At 55.9% G+C, this 22341-nt stretch overlaps 2 protein-coding genes across 3 annotated transcripts in view; both read right to left on the bottom strand.

Moving 5' to 3' along the window:
* Positions 1 to 807: 807 nt before the first annotated feature.
* LOC128141259 (uncharacterized) lies at positions 808 to 2894 on the bottom strand. The gene is made up of 4 exons (XM_052785855.1): positions 2807 to 2894; positions 2411 to 2470; positions 1790 to 2332; positions 808 to 1208 (listed from the first exon to the last, which is right to left on the bottom strand). Exons 1-4 carry the CDS (start codon positions 2892 to 2894, stop codon positions 1021 to 1023), a joined length of 879 nt encoding a protein of 292 aa, XP_052641815.1. The 3' UTR covers positions 808 to 1020.
* A 366-nt stretch (positions 2895 to 3260) lies between these two features.
* The window catches only part of LASP1 (LIM and SH3 protein 1), a 34960-nt gene continuing 15879 nt past the window's right edge, over positions 3261 to 22341 (bottom strand). The window contains exons 3-7 of one of the 2 annotated variants that reach the window (XM_052785367.1): positions 17980 to 18064; positions 10315 to 10422; positions 6832 to 6988; positions 6589 to 6683; positions 3261 to 6229 (exon numbers count right to left, since the gene is read on the bottom strand). In XM_052785367.1, the coding sequence (XP_052641327.1) occupies positions 6056 to 6229; positions 6589 to 6683; positions 6832 to 6988; positions 10315 to 10422; positions 17980 to 18064 (619 nt within the window). In that variant the 3' untranslated portion in view covers positions 3261 to 6055. The remainder of the gene's footprint in view (positions 6230 to 6588; positions 6684 to 6831; positions 6989 to 10314; positions 10423 to 17979; positions 18065 to 22341) is intronic. The other variant, XM_052785368.1, reaches the window with a different exon arrangement.

Here is a 22341-nt window from a genome sequence, read left to right as displayed (position 1 = left end):
CATCCAGCATTCCCAGACTCTGAAATCCCTCTTCTTTCTGTAAATACCTTCTTCTGAAAGTCTTACCAACCACTTCCAGCGTACTCCGGCGGTGCCTGCACAGCCCCTGCTCTCCCTGGGTCCTGTTCTTGCACCCAGTCGTGTGATGGTGCTGTGGTTAACTAATGGGGCGTGAGTAGTTTTTCCCATTACAGATATTTCAGATGTTTATTGCTTAAAAAAAAAAATATTCCTGGGAGAGACCAGGCATATGAAAATTTTGTCTTCTAGGAGGATGAATCTTTCAGTCTGAAAACAGCATTGCATGTGACTGACAGTGTGAGGGCAGGGATCGATGCAGGGCTTCAAAAAAGGACAGGAAAAACCCTCCTGATGCCCCAAATACCTTCCCAGACCTCTCCAAGCTGGTGGAAATTAAGCTCTGAAATGTTCTTTCCATCCCACAGAAATTTCCATCATATTAAAAATGTTCCTTTTTCCTTTAATGCTGAGATTAACTGAGACCTCCCGGAGCTTCCCTGAACACAGGAGAGGGGACCTGAGTGAGGGTGAGCCATGGCTTAGATGCTCGGGCACCCTCCAAGCAGGAGAGAGCCTGGTTTGGACCCCTCCACAGCAGCTGCTGCTCAGGCTGGGGGACACAGAGGTGTCTCAGCATGGCTCGCCAATATCTCGTCCTTCTCGGGGCTCGCAGGGTGCCCTGCGCCTCTCCGCAGAAGCGGGGTTTGCTCCCGGAGCCGTGTGCGCCCCAGCCCTGCAGTCGATGCACGGGGCTGCGTTTCGGCAGAGTCAACACCAGCAGATGTGTTCACTCTCCTGTGTCATTCCTCTCTTTATTTCATTTCCTTGAACATTTTTCATTAAAAATATAAGTGCTTTTCTAAAATTAAACCCAAAAGACCGACCTCGGAAGCGCTCATCCCGAGGGGCTAAGCCACACGGGGAGGGGCAGGACCCTTAGCATCCCCCCGGCACGCCACATGCGTCACCGGGATCAACCCACATCTCGGCAGCGGGACGTCACCTCGCAGCCCTCTCCCCTGCCACCCCATTTCCCTCCTTCGCCTCACTCGGCCGCTCCTGCTCAGCTCCCTCCGCAACGCCGGCCCCGAGCCCGCGCGGCTCCTTGCTCCTTGTCGGGCAGCCGGTTGCTCGCAGAGGGTTAACGCTTTTCCAGAAGGCTCCGAGGGAGACGGACCAGGCGGCGGCTGTGGAAAAGAAAGGAGAGGCTTGTCTGAGCCGGGCACGAGAGCTGTGGGAGACCCCGAGATGGTGATGGGTGGCAATGGCAGGGTATACCAGCACAGGCAGCGGCAGCAGCCCCCCCTTCACCTGGCATGGGGGGGGCAGAGGCACCGGGACACCGACCCCCCTCCCTTGGCCTCCTTTAAAATGATGCAACCGGGATCCCTTCTTGCTTCTCCCCTAAGCTGTTTTATTTCTCTCCCTCTTGGGAACAAAAGCCACAAGTTCGTACTGCAGCACTATAAAAGGCAGAGAGCAGCTTTTCCAAACGGGAAGGGGCTGATAAACCCAGCAGGGAGAAACCAGCAGCTGCACAATAGCCGGTGCACATTTCAGCCGGCGAGGTGGCCTGATTTATAAAATAAACCCTGGTGCCCTCCTTCCAGCCCTGAGCAGGAAACAGCTCAGCTGCCTCGGCCAGGCAGAGGGAGCAGCAGCCAAAGACAACAGCATTAAAACCAAAATTATCCCCTCTTCCCCCGCTCCCCAGACACCTTTCTTCCCAGAAATTAAAGCCTGGTGGGACAAGGAGCAGCCGGCTCACCTGGACGATGCTTCGATTGCGAGGCTGATGCTGAGCCGCATCTTCCCCAGCATCGCTCTAGAGCATGTAAATGATGTAGGAGAGGATCACCAGGCCGATGATGGCAAAAAACATCAGGATGAAAATATCCAGCATGGTGAGCAAGGAGCTGGTGGGGCAGGGGCTGCCGGCCTCCCCACGGCGTGGAAAGGGGATGCTCGGCAGAGAGCCGCCGCTTCGCTCGCCAGCCCCTGCGGCTCAGCCGCTGCGTCCTCCCCTCCCAGCCAGAGCACGGCTCGCTCTGCTCAGGATGGAGAGATGATGCCGGAGCTGACAGAGCCGCTTTGCAGCAGGCAGGCGGAAAATAAAGGGATAAACACAGGCGGTCAGATGAGGCTTCAGCCTCGCACGGGCGGAGGAGAGTGGAGCAGGGCTCCCGAGAGGCACCGTCTGCCTGCGGGAGGGTTGCTTTGCCCCTGCTTCTTCCTACCCAAACTGCTGCCCAGTTTCTGGGGGTGCTTATGGTGATGCGACTCCCCGTTTGCAGCTGGGAAAGGGCCCACCCTATGGGGAAAGAAGCAAAAATGAGCTTTGGCTATCGCAAAGCCCTGTCGATCAGTCCGGACTGCTCTGAACTCTCACCTTTCAGAGTCTGGTACTCCTGGGGTGCTGCAGCATCCTTTGCTTTCAGTGCCACACCACCTGCTTCAGTACCGTTTAAAGCGATATGGTTTTAAGTGAGCAGCAACAGCCATGGAGCCTTTTTATTTTAATTTTTTCTGGCTAGTGCTGCTGATGCAAATAACATCCTTCTCCGCATACCTTCAAGATTTTCTTTTCCCACTGCTAACACTGTAATTGCTGAAAATCCCACCTTGAGAGGCTGCAGCGGCCAAGCTAAGCCGTCGCCAGCTGCTCCCTGAGCACAAGGGCTGGCTGGGGTCTGCAGGACCTGGCTGTTGCAGTGCTGCGTTCCCAGAGAAGTCGGGCAGAACTAGGACCCGATGCCCGTGCTGCGCTGCTCACAGCAACACTGACCATTTCCCCGGATGGGTCTGGTCTCCGGAGCAGCCACCGGCACACCTGAACCCCGGCAGATCCCAGACCCATGTTGTAACGGAGGCATCGCCTGCGCCTCCGTCCCGCTATGACCATTTCTCCAACGTGGCTTACAGCTGAATTTCGCAGCCGATTTCCCAGGGCTCCGTGGTACCCGGTGGCCGCAGCACATCAGCCAGACACGCTGCAGCGGGGCTCTGAACACTTCAAGCGTAACCCTTGGCTTCACACCATGCTAAGAGCAAGGGACGAGCCAAGAAGCTGCATCCCAGGTTGGTTCCCAGGAATGCCAGCGTTTCCCATTCCCAGGGGAGCCAGGCAGAGATGAGGACCCTGGCTCTGGCAGCCTCCCCTGGAGCCGAGATCCCCACTGTGTCCCAAGGGAGCAGGAAAATGGCCAGAAAAGCAACCGCAATCAAACCCAGCACAATCGGCAGGTAAAAATTATACTTTTATTTTTAATTCGAGTAAACCGGGAAGAGAATCAGTTGGTTTGTTCCATTCGATGGTTCAGTTAAAAAGGCCAAATAACGTTTTTTATTGGTGGGTGCTCAACCCGACGGGAAGGAGTACACAAGGACAAACCCCAATCAAGCAACGGATCTGGAAGAAAACACGTTCTAAGCTCAGCACTGAGACGCAACCGGGGAAGCTGGGATGGACAAGGTCTATTTTACACGTGATGAGAAGCAATTTAGCTTTTAATTTTTCTTTTTTTTTTTTTACTTATTTATTTATTTATTTTAAATACAGGTTTAGGTGCTTTTCAGCTATGAAAAAAGGCAAAAAAGTGCATAAGTTGAGAGAAAAGGCAGAAATCAAGCAGTAAGAGGTTTGTTTCCCATGGTAGGGGAGAAGGGGCAGGGTATGGGAGGGGAGAATTAGGACAATGGTTTCAAGGTAGCATTAAAAAAAGGTCTGTATACCAAAATGTAATTGCCTGTGTTATTTGGTCCGTTAAAAAACAGTTTATTCACATTGATACTCCCCCCCATTCCCAGACAAGAACGTGATTAAGAAGAGGATTAGCAGGGAGATGCAGACTCCCCCCCGCCCAGCCACCCCCTCTCTCCTGCTCTTGTGCTTGCTTGTTTTAGCACCAACTGGGATTCCCATCCCGTAAAGCCCATCCTGGCTGCTTCTGGGGTCCCGTTTTCACCCCAAGGGAACGACGGTACCAGGAGTCCCCATCACTCTTCCCCTCTCCCGTTGCAGCCAGCTGGGGAACGAGCCAGGAGCAAAACGCTCCCCTCTGCCTGGCTCATGCCCTCCCGGCGGGTCTCTGCCCTGCCAGGAACCCCCGTCTCTGCCAGAACAGCGTTTGCTCCAGCAGCCCCCGACTCCGGTCGCCTCAACCCCCAGCACCGTCCATGAACCAGCCCTGCAGCCCCGAGTGCTTTGAGAAAGGGGACTGCAAGCGTTGAGGCGGTGGGATCCTCTCCCCCTCCGCGAGACCATCCCCAAGGACGTGTCCCCAAGGACGTGTCCCCAAACAGAGCCAAGGAACGTCTCAACTCAGCCGCTTTGGTCCCTAGATTCCCTCTTTTCCTTTGGGAATAGCAAAGGCGGCAGCTTCCCCTTGGAAGCATCCTGGCCCCGTGGTGCAGTGCAGCCAAAGCCGCGAGCAGCCTGGCAGGGGAACGGTCCCCTCCGGCTGCCCAGTCTCCACGGTTCGGGCTGAGCCGGGGCTGTGAGCAGGGACGGGGCAGCAGGAGTGCCGGAGGCAGCATGGAGGCATGACCACTGCCCCGATATTCAGCTTCTGTGACCCGGGAGAAGAGCATCCTGCTCCTGCTCTCCCTGCACAGGCTTCCAGTTATACCTGCCCCTGTCCAGCTCCAGCAGCTTCGGAGCCGAAAAGAGAAGGAGACAGGGATGTGCTTTGAGATTTTGGTCCATGACATGATCCCAAGTCAGTGGTGGCCCCAAAAGCCACCACCGCTGGGGACCAGTGAGAGGTGCAGGGTGGCTCGGGGTGCCAAACCCTGGTCTCGGCCACTCAAGACAGAGCTGCCAGTCAGGACGGTCACCCAGGACAGTCCCCAGCACAGCAGCAGAGGGGGAGGATCTTTCACACCCGGCTCAGAAGAGGCACAGGGATGGGGGCTGATCCTGCCGGCTCCCCAGACCATCTACCCGGCAGGTAGAGGGCTCAGGAGGGTCCCAAAAGCCCAGCAGCAGCAAGAGAAAAGCAGGAAGGTTCTGGGTGAATTTGGGGAGCGACCACTGCTAAAAGAAAGAGGCTGCCCTGGCATGCGGGGGCCAGGGGACCCCCAGACTCTGGCCCAAAGAGAGAAAGCCGGAGCTGCAGGGAGGACGTGAGGTCTCGGTGTCGCAGTGCTCCCCCCCCAGCGCAGGGGAGCGGGGAGCCCAGCCCCTCTCCAGCCCTTGAGCGGGAGCAGCAGCCTCCAGGTGAAGCAATGCTGCGGCTACTCCTTTACCCGTGCCAGCACAGCCCCGGCTTGGCCCCAGAGGGATCGGGGAGGTGGAACAAGGCAGCCAGAGCCCGAGGCAGAAGGAGCAAGAGCCACCTCCAGGGCTGTCCAGAGCAGCCACTCTGTATCCCAAGGAGAAAGAAAGATTTTGTTTAAGATTCTAACTGCGAATTTCTTCTGGTTTGAGGACTGAAGGGAGCAAAGACTGAATGGAAATACTGCACAGAGGAACCGGGAAAAGCAATGGGACAAGCCAGAGCCAGAGTGGTGCAGGGTGGAGGCTGCCAGCCCATTCCTCCCGTCAGCCCAGGGCAGCCCTTGGGACGAGCATCCCTCGCCTCGTCCACGCAGACATCGCTGCCCTCTGCCCATCCCCGCCAGAGCTGGGGGAATTTGGTCCTAACAGATGGTCTCCTCCTCCCTTTGCCGGGGTCCCAGCGACTCCGGCTGCTTCCCCTGGCCAGGAAATGCCGGAGTGCCTGGGAGGGCTAGAGAGAAGGGAGACCGAAGGAGAAGGAAAGCTGTGGCGGTTTGGTCTCTCGAGCCCCCAACATCCCTTGCAGACAGTCCCTCAGTCCCGACAGAGCTAGAACAAAGCTAAATTGGCAAGAGAAACCGGAGGCGGCTGCAGAAACACAGAGTAACCGAGATGTCAGGACGTGGCTCCGGCAGGCTATGCCAGAGCACATGGGATAAGGGATGCTGGGGCAGAGAGACGCACACACACACACACGGGGGCCGGCGTGGGCTGGGGGCTCGGCTGTCAGCCACGCACCCCATCCCCTCCCACGGCTCAGATGGCCTCCACGTAGTTGGCGGGGAGCATGCCGGTGTCGCCCGTACGCTCCACCGTGCCGTACATCCATCCGTCGTCGATCTGCTGCACGTTGATGATGGTGTCGCCGTCCTGGAAGGAGACCTCGTCTTCGTCAGCCGCGTTGTAATCGTAGACGGCGCGGAAACGCTTCTGTGGGGAGAGAGGGGGTCAGTGGGCACAGACCCTCACCGTGCCCTGCTCCAGATGGGCAAAGCTGCCATCCATGGGGGGGGGTCCCAGGGCAAGGAGCTGTGCCCAGCCCCACGCAAGAGCCATTCCGGATCCAGGAGGTTCTTACCGGGCACCGCACAGGGATGCTGGTGCCAGCAATAGCTGTGCCAAGCAGAAACCAGGCACCCAGCATTACACCCGCCAGCCCCTTCAGAACTGCTCTTCCCCTGCACAGGGGTGAGGAGCAAGCAGAGCAAACCCTGACCCTCAGGGGGTGGAAACCGGGGGGGAGGAGCTGGTGTTGGAGTGGGTGCTGTGAGCCCTTGGGCTATACTCACCCCCCCTCCAGAAGGAGCGTTGCGCTGTGTAGAGGCTGGTGCCGCGGGCTCCTTGTAGCCGTAGGACTGAGACGACGGCTGCTGCTGCTGGTAGCCTGGGGGGGGAAGGATGGGTCTGTTGGCTGGTGCTGGGACATGAGAGACACGGCAAAGCCCCTCGCGAAGAAGAGCCGGCCGCTGTCCCAGCAAACACGGGGCCATGCAGCGGGGCAGGCTGCGACGCCCGCAGCCCCCCCGCCTTACCTGGGTTGCTGGGTTGGATGTGATGAGACGGCTGATGCTGCTGGTCTGCGGGTCTCCGGTAATTGGTGCTCTCCTGGGAGTTCCTGCGCTCCAGCTCAGCACCCTCGCTGGGACTCGGGCCCATCCTGCTCCTCTCAAACTCTTCGTGGTATTTTATCTACAGCGACAGGAGAGGAAGGAGAGCTCAGAGTGCAGCCGGGACAGCCCTGCAGCACCTTCCATGAGGCTGAGCCTGGCCCCAGCGCTGGCAGCAGTCCCCGCAGCCTTTCAGCGCCAGGAATATCCTTCATCTTTTCTCAGCTCATTTCTTTTTGCTACCAAGGACTCAGCATCAGCCATCTCACAGCCTCGCCGGCAGTCCGAGGGAGCTTCTTCCCCCACGTCTCCCCAGGCCACAGGGACATTTGCTCAGACCAGTTTGTGTGTGGCACAGAAAGGAAGGAGGAGGTTTAAGTGTCCTATAGATGGGATACGCAATTTTTTCAGGTGTGGGTGAGAATCAAGACCAGGCTCCCAAGCCCCCAGGCTGCAGGAGCACAGAGCAAAAACACCTTTAGGAAGTCCCCCCTGCACACGCCGAGTTTGGTGTGCAAATCCCCAGCCCACGGCCAGGTACAGCAGGCGCCGTGGAGGTACAGCTCCAAAATCTACCCCCAGATCTCTCTTTAACTGAAGCGTGAAAGGGCCTTGGGGTTTTCTGTTGAAGGAAACTCAAAGCAGATACCACCAAACACACCAGCTGCATCTGCCTAAGCCTTCCCCCGCAACCAGCACGGAGGGGGCCCCCCCACAGCGGGCAGGAGGGAAGGGTTAACCCAACTGCCTGGGCGTGGGTGTAAAAATTAATAGCCACTTCTGTTAATGAATGCATTGCCATCGGAAAGCACCTGGAGCCCATTTGTCTGCTGGTTAAACAGTTATTTACTGAAGGGCACTACAGCAGGCTCTCTGCACAGGCAGAAGGCAGAGCCTGGAGCAGAGCCACCCTCCCGCAAAGGAGAACACCCCGGGGGGAGCACCCTGCTCCCCCAGCCGCTGCAGCGAGCCTGAGCAAGGACAGCCTCAGGACAGCATTTCCCGGCGGTCGGAGGCTCAGGGTTTGCGCAGCTCCATTGCCAGGAGGGTTTCCCCATGTGCGGGACCGTATCGGCACCCTCCGACCGAGGGTGGTTTGGGGCACGTCTGTGCTGCAGAGGCGTTCGTGCCCCAGCGAGCTCTGCCGTGCTGGGCAGTCCCCTGTCCGTGTGTCTGCCCAGCTGCACCCTTGGGAGAGAAATGCTGCCTGCTGAGCCAGGCTTTCTGCAGGGAGTGGGTTTGTTTCATGCGTCTTATTAAGTGGGTCACTGCAACCCCAGGCAGGCAGCCAGATGCCCACAGGGAAGCTGCTGAAAACCGCTGCCGTGGCTGAGGGAGGGTGAAGGAGGCCGAGCAAAGGACACGGGCTGCTCTCATCTCTCTGCTGGGTCATTTAATGCCCCTAAACCTCCACAGATTCTCTCAAAAGAGTGGTGCTTTCTGTAACAAAGACCGCAGCCCCGCTCCATGGCGGGGAAGCTGTGCTCATCTCCTGCCAGCTCAGACCCCACTGAGAAGCTGCCCCCAAGAGAAAAATCTTCCAACCAGGTCCATTTCCCAAGGGGGAAGCCTTCCCCAGCCCTCGCTGTCCTGGGGTTTGGTGTGCAGATAACACCCCGCTGCTCCCCCAGGAGAGATGAGTACTCGCCAGAGAACTGCACAATGGGATCAGAAGAGGAGGGAATAAACCACCTCCTCCCACCCCGCTTGGCATTCTCGTGTTTGTGTACGCGTGCGAGCTCCTGCCCGCGTTCGAGCTCCCACTGCGGGCAAAGGCACCGGTCCTCCTGCTCCCTGCATTCCTGCAAGCCCAGACCCTTCTCCCCCGGACACCCGGGGGAGGGAACAGACAGCAGCTCCCACGCCAGGAGCTTTGTCCCCAAGGTAGGGATGGATAAGGATGGAAAAGCGAGAGCAGCTCAGGGCACATGCAGAGCTGGAAGCAGGAGAGGAGCTCACAGAAGCCGTCTGTCGAGTGGACACCCGAGAGGTTTCTCGTGCAAAGCTGCGCTCCAGGGGCAGGTTTACTAGTCAGGGAGAAGCCAGCCTTCCCAGGGTTTCACAACAGCTCCTGGGCATTTGATAAGGAACACGCATGACTCTCGCTAGCGGCTAAAGGTTAATTAACTCCCTGCGTTCTGCTGAGGGCAGATGCTACTGCGGGCTCCCGTGCCACGACGCCTGGGAGCACGGGGTCGAGTTTGGGCAGGGGACAGCTACACCCCACGTCTGCCGCACCCGGTGCCGCAGCTATACGTGCAAGTTTGCATCCTCCTCGTTCACCATGGCAACACACAGATGTCCACGTCTGCCACACGCCGCACCACCAGCACCTGGATACGGACGGAGGCTGCTGGGTGAAGCACAAGCTGCCAGGCCAGCTGCCACTGAACTTGGGCACGGTTTTAATATAATTTTCAGAAATGGGAGAGCTGGGTCTCTTGCAGACGGAGGACAGAGCTCCCCTTCCAGAAGGTCAAGGGAGGATGGAGATGCAGATGCTGCTGTGCAGCCCCCAGGAACCCCTCCGCGCCAGCGCAGAGGCGCGGGATGATGGCAGGAGGGAACCTGTGCGTGGCCAAGGGACCCCGAGGAGCTCCCCGCAAGGCTGCTCTGGTGCAGCGGCCACCACGAGATGGGGGCTGTAGGTAGGAAAGCGGCTGACGCTGCCCGTCCTACCCTCGGGTCTGGTGACAGCAGGTGGTGGGACCCTGGGGACCGCGTGCGGCTGCGGCACGAACCAACAGCAGCTGCAGCAGCAAACGCTCCTGACAGCCGGAGGATGGCTGGAACGGGCTTTGCAGGAGTCAGGAGGGGTCAAGGCAAGCGGAACCTGGCAGAGGACAGTCACAGCTGCAAAGGGACAGGAGGAAGAGGTGTGCCTTTGGCCAGGGTTTCCACACACAAACACAAGCCAAAGAGAGCACAAGAGGGACCGGAGTTCTTCGGGGGTGCAGCGGGGGGCTGGCCCCGGCGAGCCCGGACCACCCAAGCGCTGCCCACGCTGTGGGTTACGGTGACAACCAGGGGCAGATGGGACTGCCCCCGGTCCACGTTTGCCCCCACCAAATGCCACTCTCTGCTGCTCCCCTTCTTGCTTCTCACAGTCAACGTGGACTTGAGCACCTCAGGAGACACGGAGGACGCGGATACCCCTCAGGATCCGGCTGCAGCATCTGCCAGGATGGAGGAGCCGGGAAAAGGTGCAAGGAGGTCACAGGATGCCCAGGCAAATGGGTTGGAGAATTAACGCTGCCAGGCTTTCAAGATGCTGCAGCCTCAAGTGCTCGTTAGCAGCCGTCAGAGTGCGGGTCTGCTCCTGGCTGTGCGGGCAGAGCCCCCCCCCAGCCTGCTCTGGCGGGAGGAAGGTCACGGCAATATCACATGCAGAGATTAGAAGCTACTCACGTTGCTGATCTGATCCTGAGTCTTTTTGATTCTCTGCAGCTCTGGGGTGTCAGCCACCACGCTGAAGCCTTTCCCCTTGTTCTTCTCAAACTCCTCCTTGTAGCGAATCTGGGTACAAACAAGAAAAAAAAAGATTTAAACATGGGGGAAAGCTGGCGTGCGCAGCAGTTGGATTCAGCAACAGACCCTCACCGTGACCCACGTGCCTCATGAGATGCAGCAGCTTCTAACAGGGCCTCTGCCTTGCTCAGGAGACCCCCTAACGTACCCAGTAATAGCAAAACGGGATATTGCCGAGAGCTGAAACACACAACTTCCTATGCATCTGCTGATCTTATTTCTCTTTCAGCAGGGCCTGGGGTAACTTGGATTTACTTTGAATTTCCTGTGGGCTACCAGCGTGCCTAAGTCATGTACCACAGAGCAGCCGACCCATGGCAAGCTGCCTGCTTGACAGCCCCGAGGATTTTATGAGTTACACCCGTACAGAAGTGTTTCTACGTCAGGGGACATTTAGCTGCCTCTGGGAAGGAATACACCCAGAAGACCATAACGAAACCAGAGTTTGGAGGGTGGAGCCTGGCAAAACACAAGCATCCTCATTTCTGTTTGCCAGACACTGACATCAGCATCCCTTCCCATCACACCCAGGAGCTGAAAAGTCCCAGTTGTTTTTTTTTTTTTTCTTCCCCCCCCCCCTTTTTTTTTTTTTTTTGAAAATACAGCTCTACACAGCTTTAAGACTGGGCTTTCCAGCTCTCCCAGGAGGGAGCTAACACAGCACACAACCACAGCCCAGATGTGCTCCCCAATCCTCAGCAGCCTTGGCTCCGGGGGTTGCTGGTCCTGGTCCCCAGTCCCAGCTGGCCCCGCTCTGCGCAGGACTGCTGCTCCCACTCAAGTCACACAGAAGCAGAAGCAGCTTCTGCAGAAGCTGAAACCCAACCGCTGACTCGATGGCTCCAACAGGGAAGGAAACAGCACTCAGCTGCCTGGCTTGCTCCAACACAGCAGCTTTGCTTACTTTCAGGTCCAAGCAGCCCGAAAGATGCCCTATTTTCACGGCGGGGGGGGCGGAAAGTGGATGGGCAGAGAGACACTGTGACCTCCTCCATCCTCTCTGTGGGGATCTGGCCCTGCACCGATGGCTTCAGGAGCTGCCTCTGCCCCTTTAGGGAGGAAAAAGCCTTAAGGGGCTCTGCCCAACGTGCAGCCAAAGCTGCCCCTTTCCAGGGATTCACCTCCCCAGAGCTCGCCTTGCGCACTGCGGACAGTTGTACGTCGTCACCAAAACGAAAAGGTCACCACCGCCTCTCACGCGAGCAGATCAAACCTCTGGGCCCCCCGTGCAACCGGCACGGACAGACGCAGCAGCCTGGTTCTGCGTGTTCGCGATGCTCACCCCCTCGGGTGGTGGGAGAAGCGGAGCAGGAGCTGCTTTTGCTGGAGCGGGCTGGGAGAGCAGCCGATGCATCACTCCCCAAGCAGGGAAATGCACACGAAGCACGTTGGTGTCTGGCCAGCCCAGGCAGCTTCCCGTAACCCTTCCCATCCCGCAGCCGGACGGCAGCCTGCCAGACGGACGGTCGGGAAGCCGGGCTGGCCCCGCAAAGAAAGAACTTGCAGGATAAGGGCTGTGCTCGCAGATTGGCGCCGCGCTCGCGTGCTGTGCCAAGATAAATCTCGGAGGCAGAGAACCGGCAGCATGGTGGGGGAGGCGGGATAAAGCTGATTTCTCCCCAACACACACTCCTACGGGGACACTCCTTCGGACCTCACATATTCGCCTCCCATCCAGACAGCGTGTCCAGCTGGGCCTGGAAACACCTTTCGGGAAAGGCTGCCAAACATTTTATAATAGCTTCTGGAGAAGCCAAGACACACCTCTGCTGCCATCCGGGCTCTCCCATGGCCTTGCCTGCCTCCAGCGCGGGACCTGGCACGGCAGGCAGTGGCAGGCAGCATCTGGACCACGCTGATGTGCCCGGGTCAGATCCCTCCGGTGCCGGAGCCAGCCGGGGCTGCAGGCATGCAGCACATCACGGAGCAGGGTGCTGCCCCTTCTCTGGTCCAGAACAACACAGGAAACGAGATTTCCAGGGGAAAACGAGACGCCGTGGTTTCCATTTTGCAGAGGGGCTGCGGGCTCAGGCCAGCTCTCTGCATCCCACACCCCAGCTGGTCCTGCCAGGAGGCTGGGGTGGCTCAGAGGGTTTCGTCTGGAGCAGGAGGGGATGCCAGGCACCAGCTCTGCAATGGGCACCGGCAGGCACAAGGGAGAGCTCGCCACTGGCTGCATGGGTTACAGTGGGGAAGATACCCCAGAGCTTGGTGCTCTGCTTGCAAACACATTTGCTCTTCCTATCTTGCAAACCAGGAGAAATGCAAGCTTTGGAAGCACATCAGAGCCCCTGCGCCTTCTTCACAGCCATGGGGTATCATAGAAACCCTTAGATAGATGGTATGATCTATGAGTCACTTTGGATTGCTAACTCTAACGTGACATTAGAAAGCAAAGGCTTAATGAACAAGGCTGCAGAGTCCACCCTGGGAGGATATTCATACAACCAACATGCCAAAGCACATCAGAGGAACACAAGACACCGGTTTCAAGGCAGAAGTCTCCTTTTGCTTGAAGCAATAACAGGGAGAGAAAAAAACCCCAACCTTTTGCTGGCTGGGGTAAAGAACATAGCTTGAACAGCAGCAATTAGGAAGGAGCAGCCTCGAGGTGTTAACCATCGGGCACAAGGAACCAAAGGTTAACAGAACTGGAACATAAAACCTATGACACACACCCGGACAGGGGATCAGGAGGGACTGAGTCAGCCCCGCCAGCTGCTCTACAAAGCACCAGCCCCAGTTTGCTCAGCGGCAGCGACAGGCGGGCAGAGGGGCTGTGTTTGTCCTTTATCTGCTCTGCTTTCAATAAAGGCTGTTTTCCTTGAGAGCTCTGCAGCCTGGCCCTGGGATGCTGGCCCTGCCGTTGTGCTTGGAAGAAGAGGGTTTATCCTGCAGCCTCCTGCTCAGCCAGCCCCAAGAAGGGCACACTGTGCTGGCTGCAAATGCACAAGTTGACAAGCTGTAAGAAATCCAGGCTAGAAAGATAAAGAGTCACCAAGCGATAAGCTAATCACAAGGCTAAGCAGTTCCTTTGGTAAGTTCTGCTTTTTTGCCCTCCTAAATCCCACCCCCCTCCATCTTCCTTGTTTTTTTTACCCCTCTATCTTTCAGGGTACAGGAACTTGGCCCGAAAAAACTGCCACATGGGGATGCCTGACTGCAGGGGGGGACCGATCCTGGAGTCACAGGGGAAGATACTGGTACTTGGGAGCAGGACTAACCCAAAATGCACATCCAAGGCTGGTGCTCCCAGCTAGCTGGGGTTCCTGCACCCCAGCACGCCTGGCCACAGAAGTCAGAGCATGGCACGAGCATCGGGGCAATGCTGGGAGGAAGCAAGGGAGGCCACCGGGCAGACACCGTCCCCGTGCTCGGCACGGAGGAATTGCAATTTAACAGGATCCCTGGCCCTTCCTGGCTTCGGCACAGGAGCGGCTGGGTCCTGCTGGGCTGCAGCCATCGCCGGGGCTGAGGGAGAAGGCCGGAAAGGAGGGAGGAAACATTCAGACAAGGCGGTTTTCAGCTTCTCCCTGCCCTTATATGGACACCGGGTTGTGCAGGCAGGAGTCTGGCAGGCAGCGCTGGGTGGGGAAAGGTGACCCGTGACCCCCAGCCATAGAGAAATCCCACTCCCAGTCCAGGATGCCTTTAGAGAGGCACAAATCCTTGCTCCAGCCACGCTCCCAGGGTCCTGCTCCTTTTGCTCCCTCGGAAACTCAAGTGCAGGTGACCCCGGGTGATAAAGAGGGACGGAAATCCACGGTTCGGTACATCCCGCTGTGCTTTCACGGGGCACAGGGGTACCGCTGGGAACCAGCTCAGCACTGCGCAAGGGGCTGCAGAGCCATCACTCCTGCCACAGCTACCAACCCACAGACCCACTCCCAGCGCTCTGGCTCGTAGCTGCCTTTCAGCCACACACCGTATTAAAAGAGCAGAGCGATGCAGACAGTGCCGTATCCACACCTCATCCCATAGTAATAATTGTAAAATGGGATCCACGATTAATTCCCCCAGGGGAATTGTTCCCTCTATGATAGGAAAGACAGCGATGACTTGTGCATCCGTGCGTTATTCAAAGGGAGCTGGAGAACGGCCCTTCACACATCATAACCCCTTGCAGGTCTTGGCTCAAGCACATCGAGAATGTAGGCGCAGAGGAGGGTTTAATGTCACCGACAGCAGCTCCCCGGGGTGACAGACGCAGGGCTGCAGGAGGGCCAGGAGACGGGCACCTGCCTCCCACACCACGGGAACCTCCACCCTCTGGCAGGAAGGGCTGCACCCAAAAACACCCATTTTAAGAGTTTGAAAGAGGAGCCATAGGACAAGAACCTGCAATTTTCTTGCCGCACGTGGGCTGTAAGACAAGGCTGCAGGCGTAAGAGCTGTCACTTTGGAGACTCATTTAGCTGCACAAGACACCATTATCCAGCGTCTACCAGTGACCGGAACAGGAGACGCCTTCTCAGCAGACACAAATAACCGAGGTATCGGGAGTGACACGAAACCACTCCAGCTCAGCACGCAGCTGCCCCATCCCCACCCTCCAGTGAACAACCGGCTTTTCCAGTCACACCAGGGTGGACAGGCTGTGTATTTTTGGTGGGAGGAAATAGAGGATCAGCCTCCTCAGGGTCATCCACAAGGACAGCGGCTCTCCAGCCCCACAGGAGCTCTGCTCCAGAGGAACAGGCAAAAGTGCTGGGGAGCATCCCTCCCATGGCCAGGGAATGACCCTCCACTAGACAGAAACCCCTTGCAGAGGACACAGACCCAGCGGTCTCCCTTCTCCTACTGCAGCTCCCAGCTGTTCCCAGCCACAGCTTCTTCGGAGGGACGCGCGCTCAGGGAATCCTCACGCCGAGGACCAAAGGCTCGGCCGCAGCCGAGTTCGGCTGGCAAATACAAGCTTGAAGGCAAGATGCGACTGTTCACATAACCCTGATCTTACTCCACAAGCGACTTTACTACTAGACCCACACGCAGAGCTCTGCCTGTCTCAGCAACGTTAGCCAGGATGCACTTTTTAGGTGGCACTTGAACTGGCAAACTGTAGTGCAGAAGCTGTCCTGCTAAGCTGTCATCACTGCAGAGCCAGCAAGCCCTTCTCCGCAAGCGTTTCTCTGTCCCCACTAACAGCTCCAGTTCATCCAGTTAATTTGCAAGACTGTTAACCCCGCTGCCTGCTCTGGAAGGGCTGAAGTGACCTATTCTCATCCCCTGGGGTTTGCTCAGCTCCTGCAATTAGTAAGAAGGGATTGTCAATAAACCAGAGCGGCTGCTAGTGTTTTAGCTAGAGCGCTTCAAGAAATACAAATGTTTGGCGCTTGGAAAATAGGAGACTCCCTTTGTAGGCAGAACAAAGGCAGAGAGAAATTAAGATCTTATCTGAAGTGTGTTTAGGATCTATCCTCCCCAGGGCTCCAGGCCCTTCAACCTGGCAGCTTCTACCCAATTCAGCTTTGCCACCTCCCTCCCACCGCTCCTGCATCCCTCCGCAGGGGCTCTGCCAGCACCCAAACAGCCAGCACCCCCCCAGCAGCCTCTTCTTCTTGCTCAGAGAAGTCCTACTTCACAGCTCATCCCAGCATGAGACCAGCACTGAAAAGGTGGGGTGCTGGTGCCTGGCAGATGGGAAGACCCTGTCTGCACCCCAGCCCCTCTTTTGACATGTTCACGTGCAACCAAGAGTGCAGAAGGCTGTTACAGCCCTGTGCTATCCCAGCTCAAGCCCCCAAAGTCCAGGAGACCACCAGGAGCTGGGCATGGCTGCTTCTCTCCCAGGGACAGAGGTCCTGCTGGTGTCTGAGTTGTAGTGACCAACTTCTAGAGGTGCAGGCTCAAAAGAATAAAGACACCCCTTCCCCTGCAAGGCAGCTGACTTTGCCTCCAGCCACCTCCCGCACACCACAAGGAGCTGAAAGTCCCAACAAGCTACAGAAAAGCCCAGGCAGCGGAGCATGCTCCCTCCCCAGGGTCTCCTTTAATCAGCAACAACTAATGAAGAGCCTGAATTCATTGTAAAAACAGCGTTGGAGACTCCAGACCACTCAGTGCAGCATTATCTTGATTGTTACCATGGAAAAGCAACTGTGTCCCCTTAACCGCTCTATGAAACACAAAACCAGCCCTAGGCTGAGCTCTAGCTCTAAGCTTGAGCCAAGCTGCACTTGTGCAAGCCAGGGAGCTGTTGGGCAACTCGCTCTGAGGAAGACACCTTACAAAAGCAGAGGTTTCAAAACTCGATGCTGGCTGCACAGGCACCCCCAGCTCTATCTAACAGGTGAGGTCCCGAGGTTCCCCCTCCTCCTCCTCCAGTGGGATGCATTCCTAGGCAATCTGCTTTTCAGCTCCTGACACTCTCAGGCTAATAGAAAGAGAAGGAAGGAAGGTCACTGCATCCTTCGCAGCACAGCAGGGAGAGAAGCGCACTGATCCTGAAAAATGACTGCTCACCCTGAAAACACTACGGCAAATCCCGAGCTGTCCTCCCTCTGCCCAGGACCAACACTTACAACGCTGAGCTGAGCCAACGTGCCTTGCTGACAACACCCTGGGCAGTCTTTTTGCCTCTTCTCAAAGGAAGAAAAATAAATTAAATAGATTCCCAGAACAGTTGCCACATCCTGTGTTCTCCTGCGAGACGCTGACTCAAGCCAGAATTGCCGCTGGATGCATTTTCTTCCAGTGCAGCGTACTCTGAGCACACGTCTGCAGTTCTGCAACATCAAAGCTCACAACAACTGTTCAGGGCTTAGTCTCAGATGCTCCAACACAGCCTTTCAGCAGAGCAAAGTTCCACGAAGAAGGGTCACCCACCAATGCTGCCCATTTCTGTGCCAACTTTGCCCTTCCAGCCGTTTCTCTGCAAAACTGATGCTCGCATTTCTGTTCTCAGTGTCTTGGAGTAAGGGAACGAAACCAGGGATTGGCTCCTTGGCCCACCCATGGGACCAGTTCCCACTGCATCATCAGGAGTTATTGGGACAAGAAGCCAGCCCACAGCTGTGTGTCAAGGCTGGGGACTTTTGCTGATCCAGGGACACCTTCAGGGTATAAAATGGGACACGTCTGGACAACACCCTTCTCAAACAGGCTCTGTTCTTCCCACTAGAGAAAGAAATCCTTATCTATGCCAGTCGTTATCCCTTTTATCTGTTTATTTCTGCTTGCCAGAGCTTTCAAGTCCTACAAGATTTGGGTTTACCTGAAATACTTGCCTAGAGAGTCAGTGTCTGTCCAGCTGAAGCCACTGTGGCTGGATGTCAGCTGGGAAAAGGTAAACTGGTGCAAGGCATGGACTGGGAGAGGGGGGCTGCCTGCTGGACCCTTCCCACCTCTGGGAGATCCCAGCAGCCACAGATGAAGGGAACAGCAAACACAGCTGAGATGGGCGAGATCTCAGAGGAGGGACCCACACCCCAAACCTGCCTCTCCCTCCTCTGCGCGAGGGCGTAGGAAAGCACCGGAGCACGGGAGAATGTAGGGCGATGGGGCAAAGTACGGCAGCCCTGGGCGAGGAGAGACCTGCACGCTCACCTGGCTCTGAAGCTCGCTCTGCTGCTTTAGACGCAGGTTTTCGGGAGTGTCTGCCACCATGGTGAAGGACTGCTTCGGGTAGTGTCTGCGGAAAAAAGGGAGATTGTTAGTCACGGTATTCCCACGGGCTATGCCCATGCTCACTGCCCTCTCCCACCCACCCCACACAACCAGCAGCCCCCAGGAGATCCAAGTGCTTTGGCCCCGCTCCAGAGCATGACGGTGATCAGCAACACAACCAGGGCTGCGGACACGTCGACACGCAGGTTTAGCAGTAGCCATCTGGGATTTCTCACTGTGCATGCTCACCTGCGCCTGACGCCTTCCCCAGCAGATATACATTACTCACTGGGTTCTCTCCCAATCTCAATATATTAACTTCAGTCAAACTTCAGTTCTATCAAAAAAAGGGGAAGGGGAGGGTTTTTTCCCTCAGGGGACAAAGCCATTCCAGGTTTGTGCCTGTCTGATTTCTGGAGAGACATTAACACATCTTCAATGTTTCATCAAACAGTCCTCAGGGTAACATTAGTCCAAGTAAGTGCTGCTAACGCTCTGGTTTACAATGACTTTGCCTGTTTCACTGTTTCAGCCGTGAAGGGTCAGAGAGGAGCAGGGTGGTTTTACTTGCTTATTTTACTGAAGTTTCAGCCACAGAAGCCTCATGTTATGGTTTCCGGGTACTGCAGAATATCACAACCCTGGCATAAACCATGTCAGCATAACCATGCCCGTCTTGGGGCACAGTCTGCACTACTTATCTGCACCAGTTCGACATGTTTAGTGAATCCTTAGCACATGCCCAGAATGGGAGTGTAAAGCAGGAGACCTCCATCGTGGTCTGGCTACAAGCCAGCAGCTATTGTTCTAAAGTGCCATATAGCAGTTTCTGAAAGCACAGGCAGCCTTTGCTATAGACAACATAAATTAACAGTTAGAACAACTCAGGTACTGGGAAAAAGTAAATATCTAATCTTAAAGCTGGAGGCTGCTACAAGCCCTGTCCAAGCAGACAGGTGAGCTTCACACGGCCATTCCCACCTCCAGGAGACAGGGAAAAGAGCAAGAGGCAAATCGCTGCCATAACAGGGTACGTTCAGTGTGCAAACACCTCCAGCTGGGCTTGACCAGACCCCAACAGCAGTTATTGCTAGAGTCTCTCACACTACCAAGAAGCAGCTGGGTCAGTCCTAACACCACGGTGCTTTACCACTCGGGTCCTGGTCCCTTGCTTGGGGTCAGCTACGTTCTGCATCACAGAGGATGCTCTCGCCCACAGCTGAATCCGGCCCGAGCAGCCACCCTCGCTGTATCTGGAGCACTACACATGGTGCAGAGGAAACTGTTTGCAAGAGGAACATTTCCAGACTGCTCAGCACTGGCCGCCGTGGAGGCAAAGCCCTCCGTGCACGCTTCCCAGGAAAAGCCCAGAGAGGAAATCTGACACTGAACAGATGGTAACTGCTCTCATGGGATGGCAAAGAAACCGAAGACATCCCACGGCAGCACTTCAGGTTTATAATGCAGATAGAGAGCAAGAAGGGGAAAACTGCTGTTTGAAAGGGTCAGAGGTTTCTCCTTCACGAGAGTTAAAGCGGGACTCCCAAATTGGGTGGCAGAAACAGATTGCAGGATTTTAGCAAAGTTACTGACTAGTGCAGGAGAACGGGTGGGAGGCACAGAGACAGCACCATCCCTGGTTCACACTGAACGTGCGTGGCATCAGGGCAGCATGTCATGCTGCAGCTCGGTTTCACTTTCAAATACAAGCAAGAACTTGGATAAATTCTCTCGCAAAGCCAGGCAATCCAACTGCCCTCTCACTGTAGTAGCTCTTGAAAGAGGTGACCAGGGCTAAGCATTCCACTGAAAACAGACTGCAGCTCCTCGCAGAGGACAACCGGGAGGTCTCACTCATTGTCGGGGATCTGAAGGCTTTGAGCACAACGCTGATCTTGGTTTCAGGGCTATAACTCAGACTGTGCAGCCTCCAGTTCCCACATCTCCATCCATGTAGCCCAACTGGTGGCTGAACCAAGGTCTCATCTGAGGGCTACACAGCAAACTATGGGATAGCTGCAGCTCCTGTCCCTTCCCAGACCACGTGAAATGGGTCTTTGTGGGTCTTAAGAAGCCTCTGGGCTCTGCTTTGGGAGCTTGTGTGCTCCAGCATTAGCAATTATCTATTTACAGAATCAGCATTAGCACCTCTGCCCAGGGCTAATTGAAGTGTGGTCAAATGAAGGTAAATGAGCAGAAAGCCAGCTGCATGTGGAGGAGCATGGTTGAAAGCTGCTGCCTTAGAGCAGTGCTGTTGGAGCAGGTCAGCAACAGATAGGCAACCGCAGACCTGCAAGAGCAGCACATACCTCAGTAAAGCAGCAATGCAGGAAACTCGAGAATAAAAATAGCTGCCTCAGCTCACTGAAAAAAAATAAAGAGAACCCCCCCCCACACACAGAGAAACTAAACAATGCAGATGTGGTTTGCAGAAAGGGGAAAAGATAACTCAGCAGGCAGCAGCTCGCTGCCTGCTGCCCTCCCCAGCCCTGCGGTCCATGGCATGGCAGGGGAACCCACCCTCCAGCCAGTTTCCCAAAAAAACACACCACCACCTCCCTACTCCAGGTCTTGTCCTGCTGGACGTCACCCCTGCCGTGTCCCATCACCACCATCCCAGCTGCCTCCTGTTTTACGGGAGGTGGGAGTCAACACCAGGGTCCCAGAGCAATGGGAAATATTCTGTCCATCTGAGGACAGCCATCCCATGATGGGTATTGGCCATGAGACCCCAGTCAGCCCTCATCCTTCACAAGCACGTGGGGACACACAGAGGATGCAGCCGTACCCACACCAAATAAGCCTAAATTCACCCTCCACAGCCCCCCCAAACATCCAGCAATAAGATCAAAAAGGACAAGAATCAGTTTTACACAAACAACAGATCACCAACTGCTTGAAGGATATAGTTTAATCTCTGTTTAGATTAATCTGATTAGAGGGGATCTAATACTGTGTGTTCAGGCTCCCTTCCCCACTACCTTCGGGCACCGGTATGTCAAGGCTTCACACTGGGATACAATATCAAGGCAGATATTTCACCAAGCTACTGCCTGCGGCTTGCTGCAGAGAAATTCCTGCATTAAGACTCCAACGATGATAAAATCTGATTCTCCAGGAGGGTCCTGCACTCACCAGGAGCAACGGACACTGCACTGCAGAACTGGGCAGGGGTTTGCTGTTTATTTAAGCGCTCCTGACATTTTGGCCACAGTTCCTGCTCTCCCAAGCAGCCGGTGCTGCTGGAGTGTAGATGCCTGGATGGGTGCTATCCTGACTTACCTCTCTGCCAGATGCTTTGGCAAAGGCTTGGCTACTGCCGCTGCTGCGGAACTGCACCGGTGAGTGACATTTTAGAAGCAGCAAAACAGCATAAGACACCTTGAGACCAAATCCACCCCAGCTGCTGTCTGCTACCAGCAGAGATGAACAGCCTGGGGGGCTGGTGAGCAAGGGGCTCAGTCTAAATCACATTGGCCCAGCTTGGCCTCTGGTTAGCAAAGATTGCTCCTGTAAAGGCTGCTGCAATCCCACTAGCTGCTGGGTTAATGCATTCATACCTTGAAGAGACAGCATTGAGAGAACCGGGCCCTTTTGTCATTGCAAAGATGACAAAACCCTTCTTAGTAGCCAGCAAGCTTTGGTGGCCGAGGCAGCACATGCCAAAGGAGTTTGCATTTAACAGCCCTTGCTCAAAGGGTGCTGCACCTCAGCCGCTCCCAGGGACGACTCTTTTCCCCTTCTGAAGGGGCAGCACGCATTACGGCTACAGGGAGGCTGGTACCTGCTGGGCAGAGTCAGGAGCCAACACCATCAGCCAGAGACAGGCATTTTTTTTTTTTTTTTTGTCCAAACCCAGGTGCCATTAGGCAGCTGCTGGGGGAGCTGGGCCTTAATTAACAGTAGTGCTAATCCAATAAGTGCACTACCTCAGCTTACAGTGGCACAAGAGGACACTCCTGAGACTTGTCTCTTGTTTTACCCGACTTACCACTCACATCCTGGAGCCCTTTCCTGAGTTTCTTGGAAGTCACTACCTGACTCATACCAAGGTCAAAGAAAACGAAGCCACCTTTTAAGTACAAACAGCTCAAACCCCAAACATCCTCCCAGATCACCAATTCTCCATTTGCAGATCAGATCTGGAAGGCAACAGGCTATGCAGACCAGCCCCTGACCTGCCATGAGGACAGGAACAGAGCTCTGTCCTGGTCCTATGAGGAGAGCCAAGTGCCATCACCACTGCCCGGGGGCTTTGCAAAGCCAGAGGATTTTTTGTGCTGCTCAGCAGCAGCTTTTACA

The sequence above is a fragment of the Harpia harpyja genome, chromosome 4 (assembly GCF_026419915.1).
Source record: "Harpia harpyja isolate bHarHar1 chromosome 4, bHarHar1 primary haplotype, whole genome shotgun sequence".
Lineage (NCBI taxonomy): Eukaryota > Metazoa > Chordata > Aves > Accipitriformes > Accipitridae > Harpia > Harpia harpyja.
Note: the sequence above shows the minus strand (reverse complement) of the source record. Positions and strands in the feature narration are given on the sequence as shown.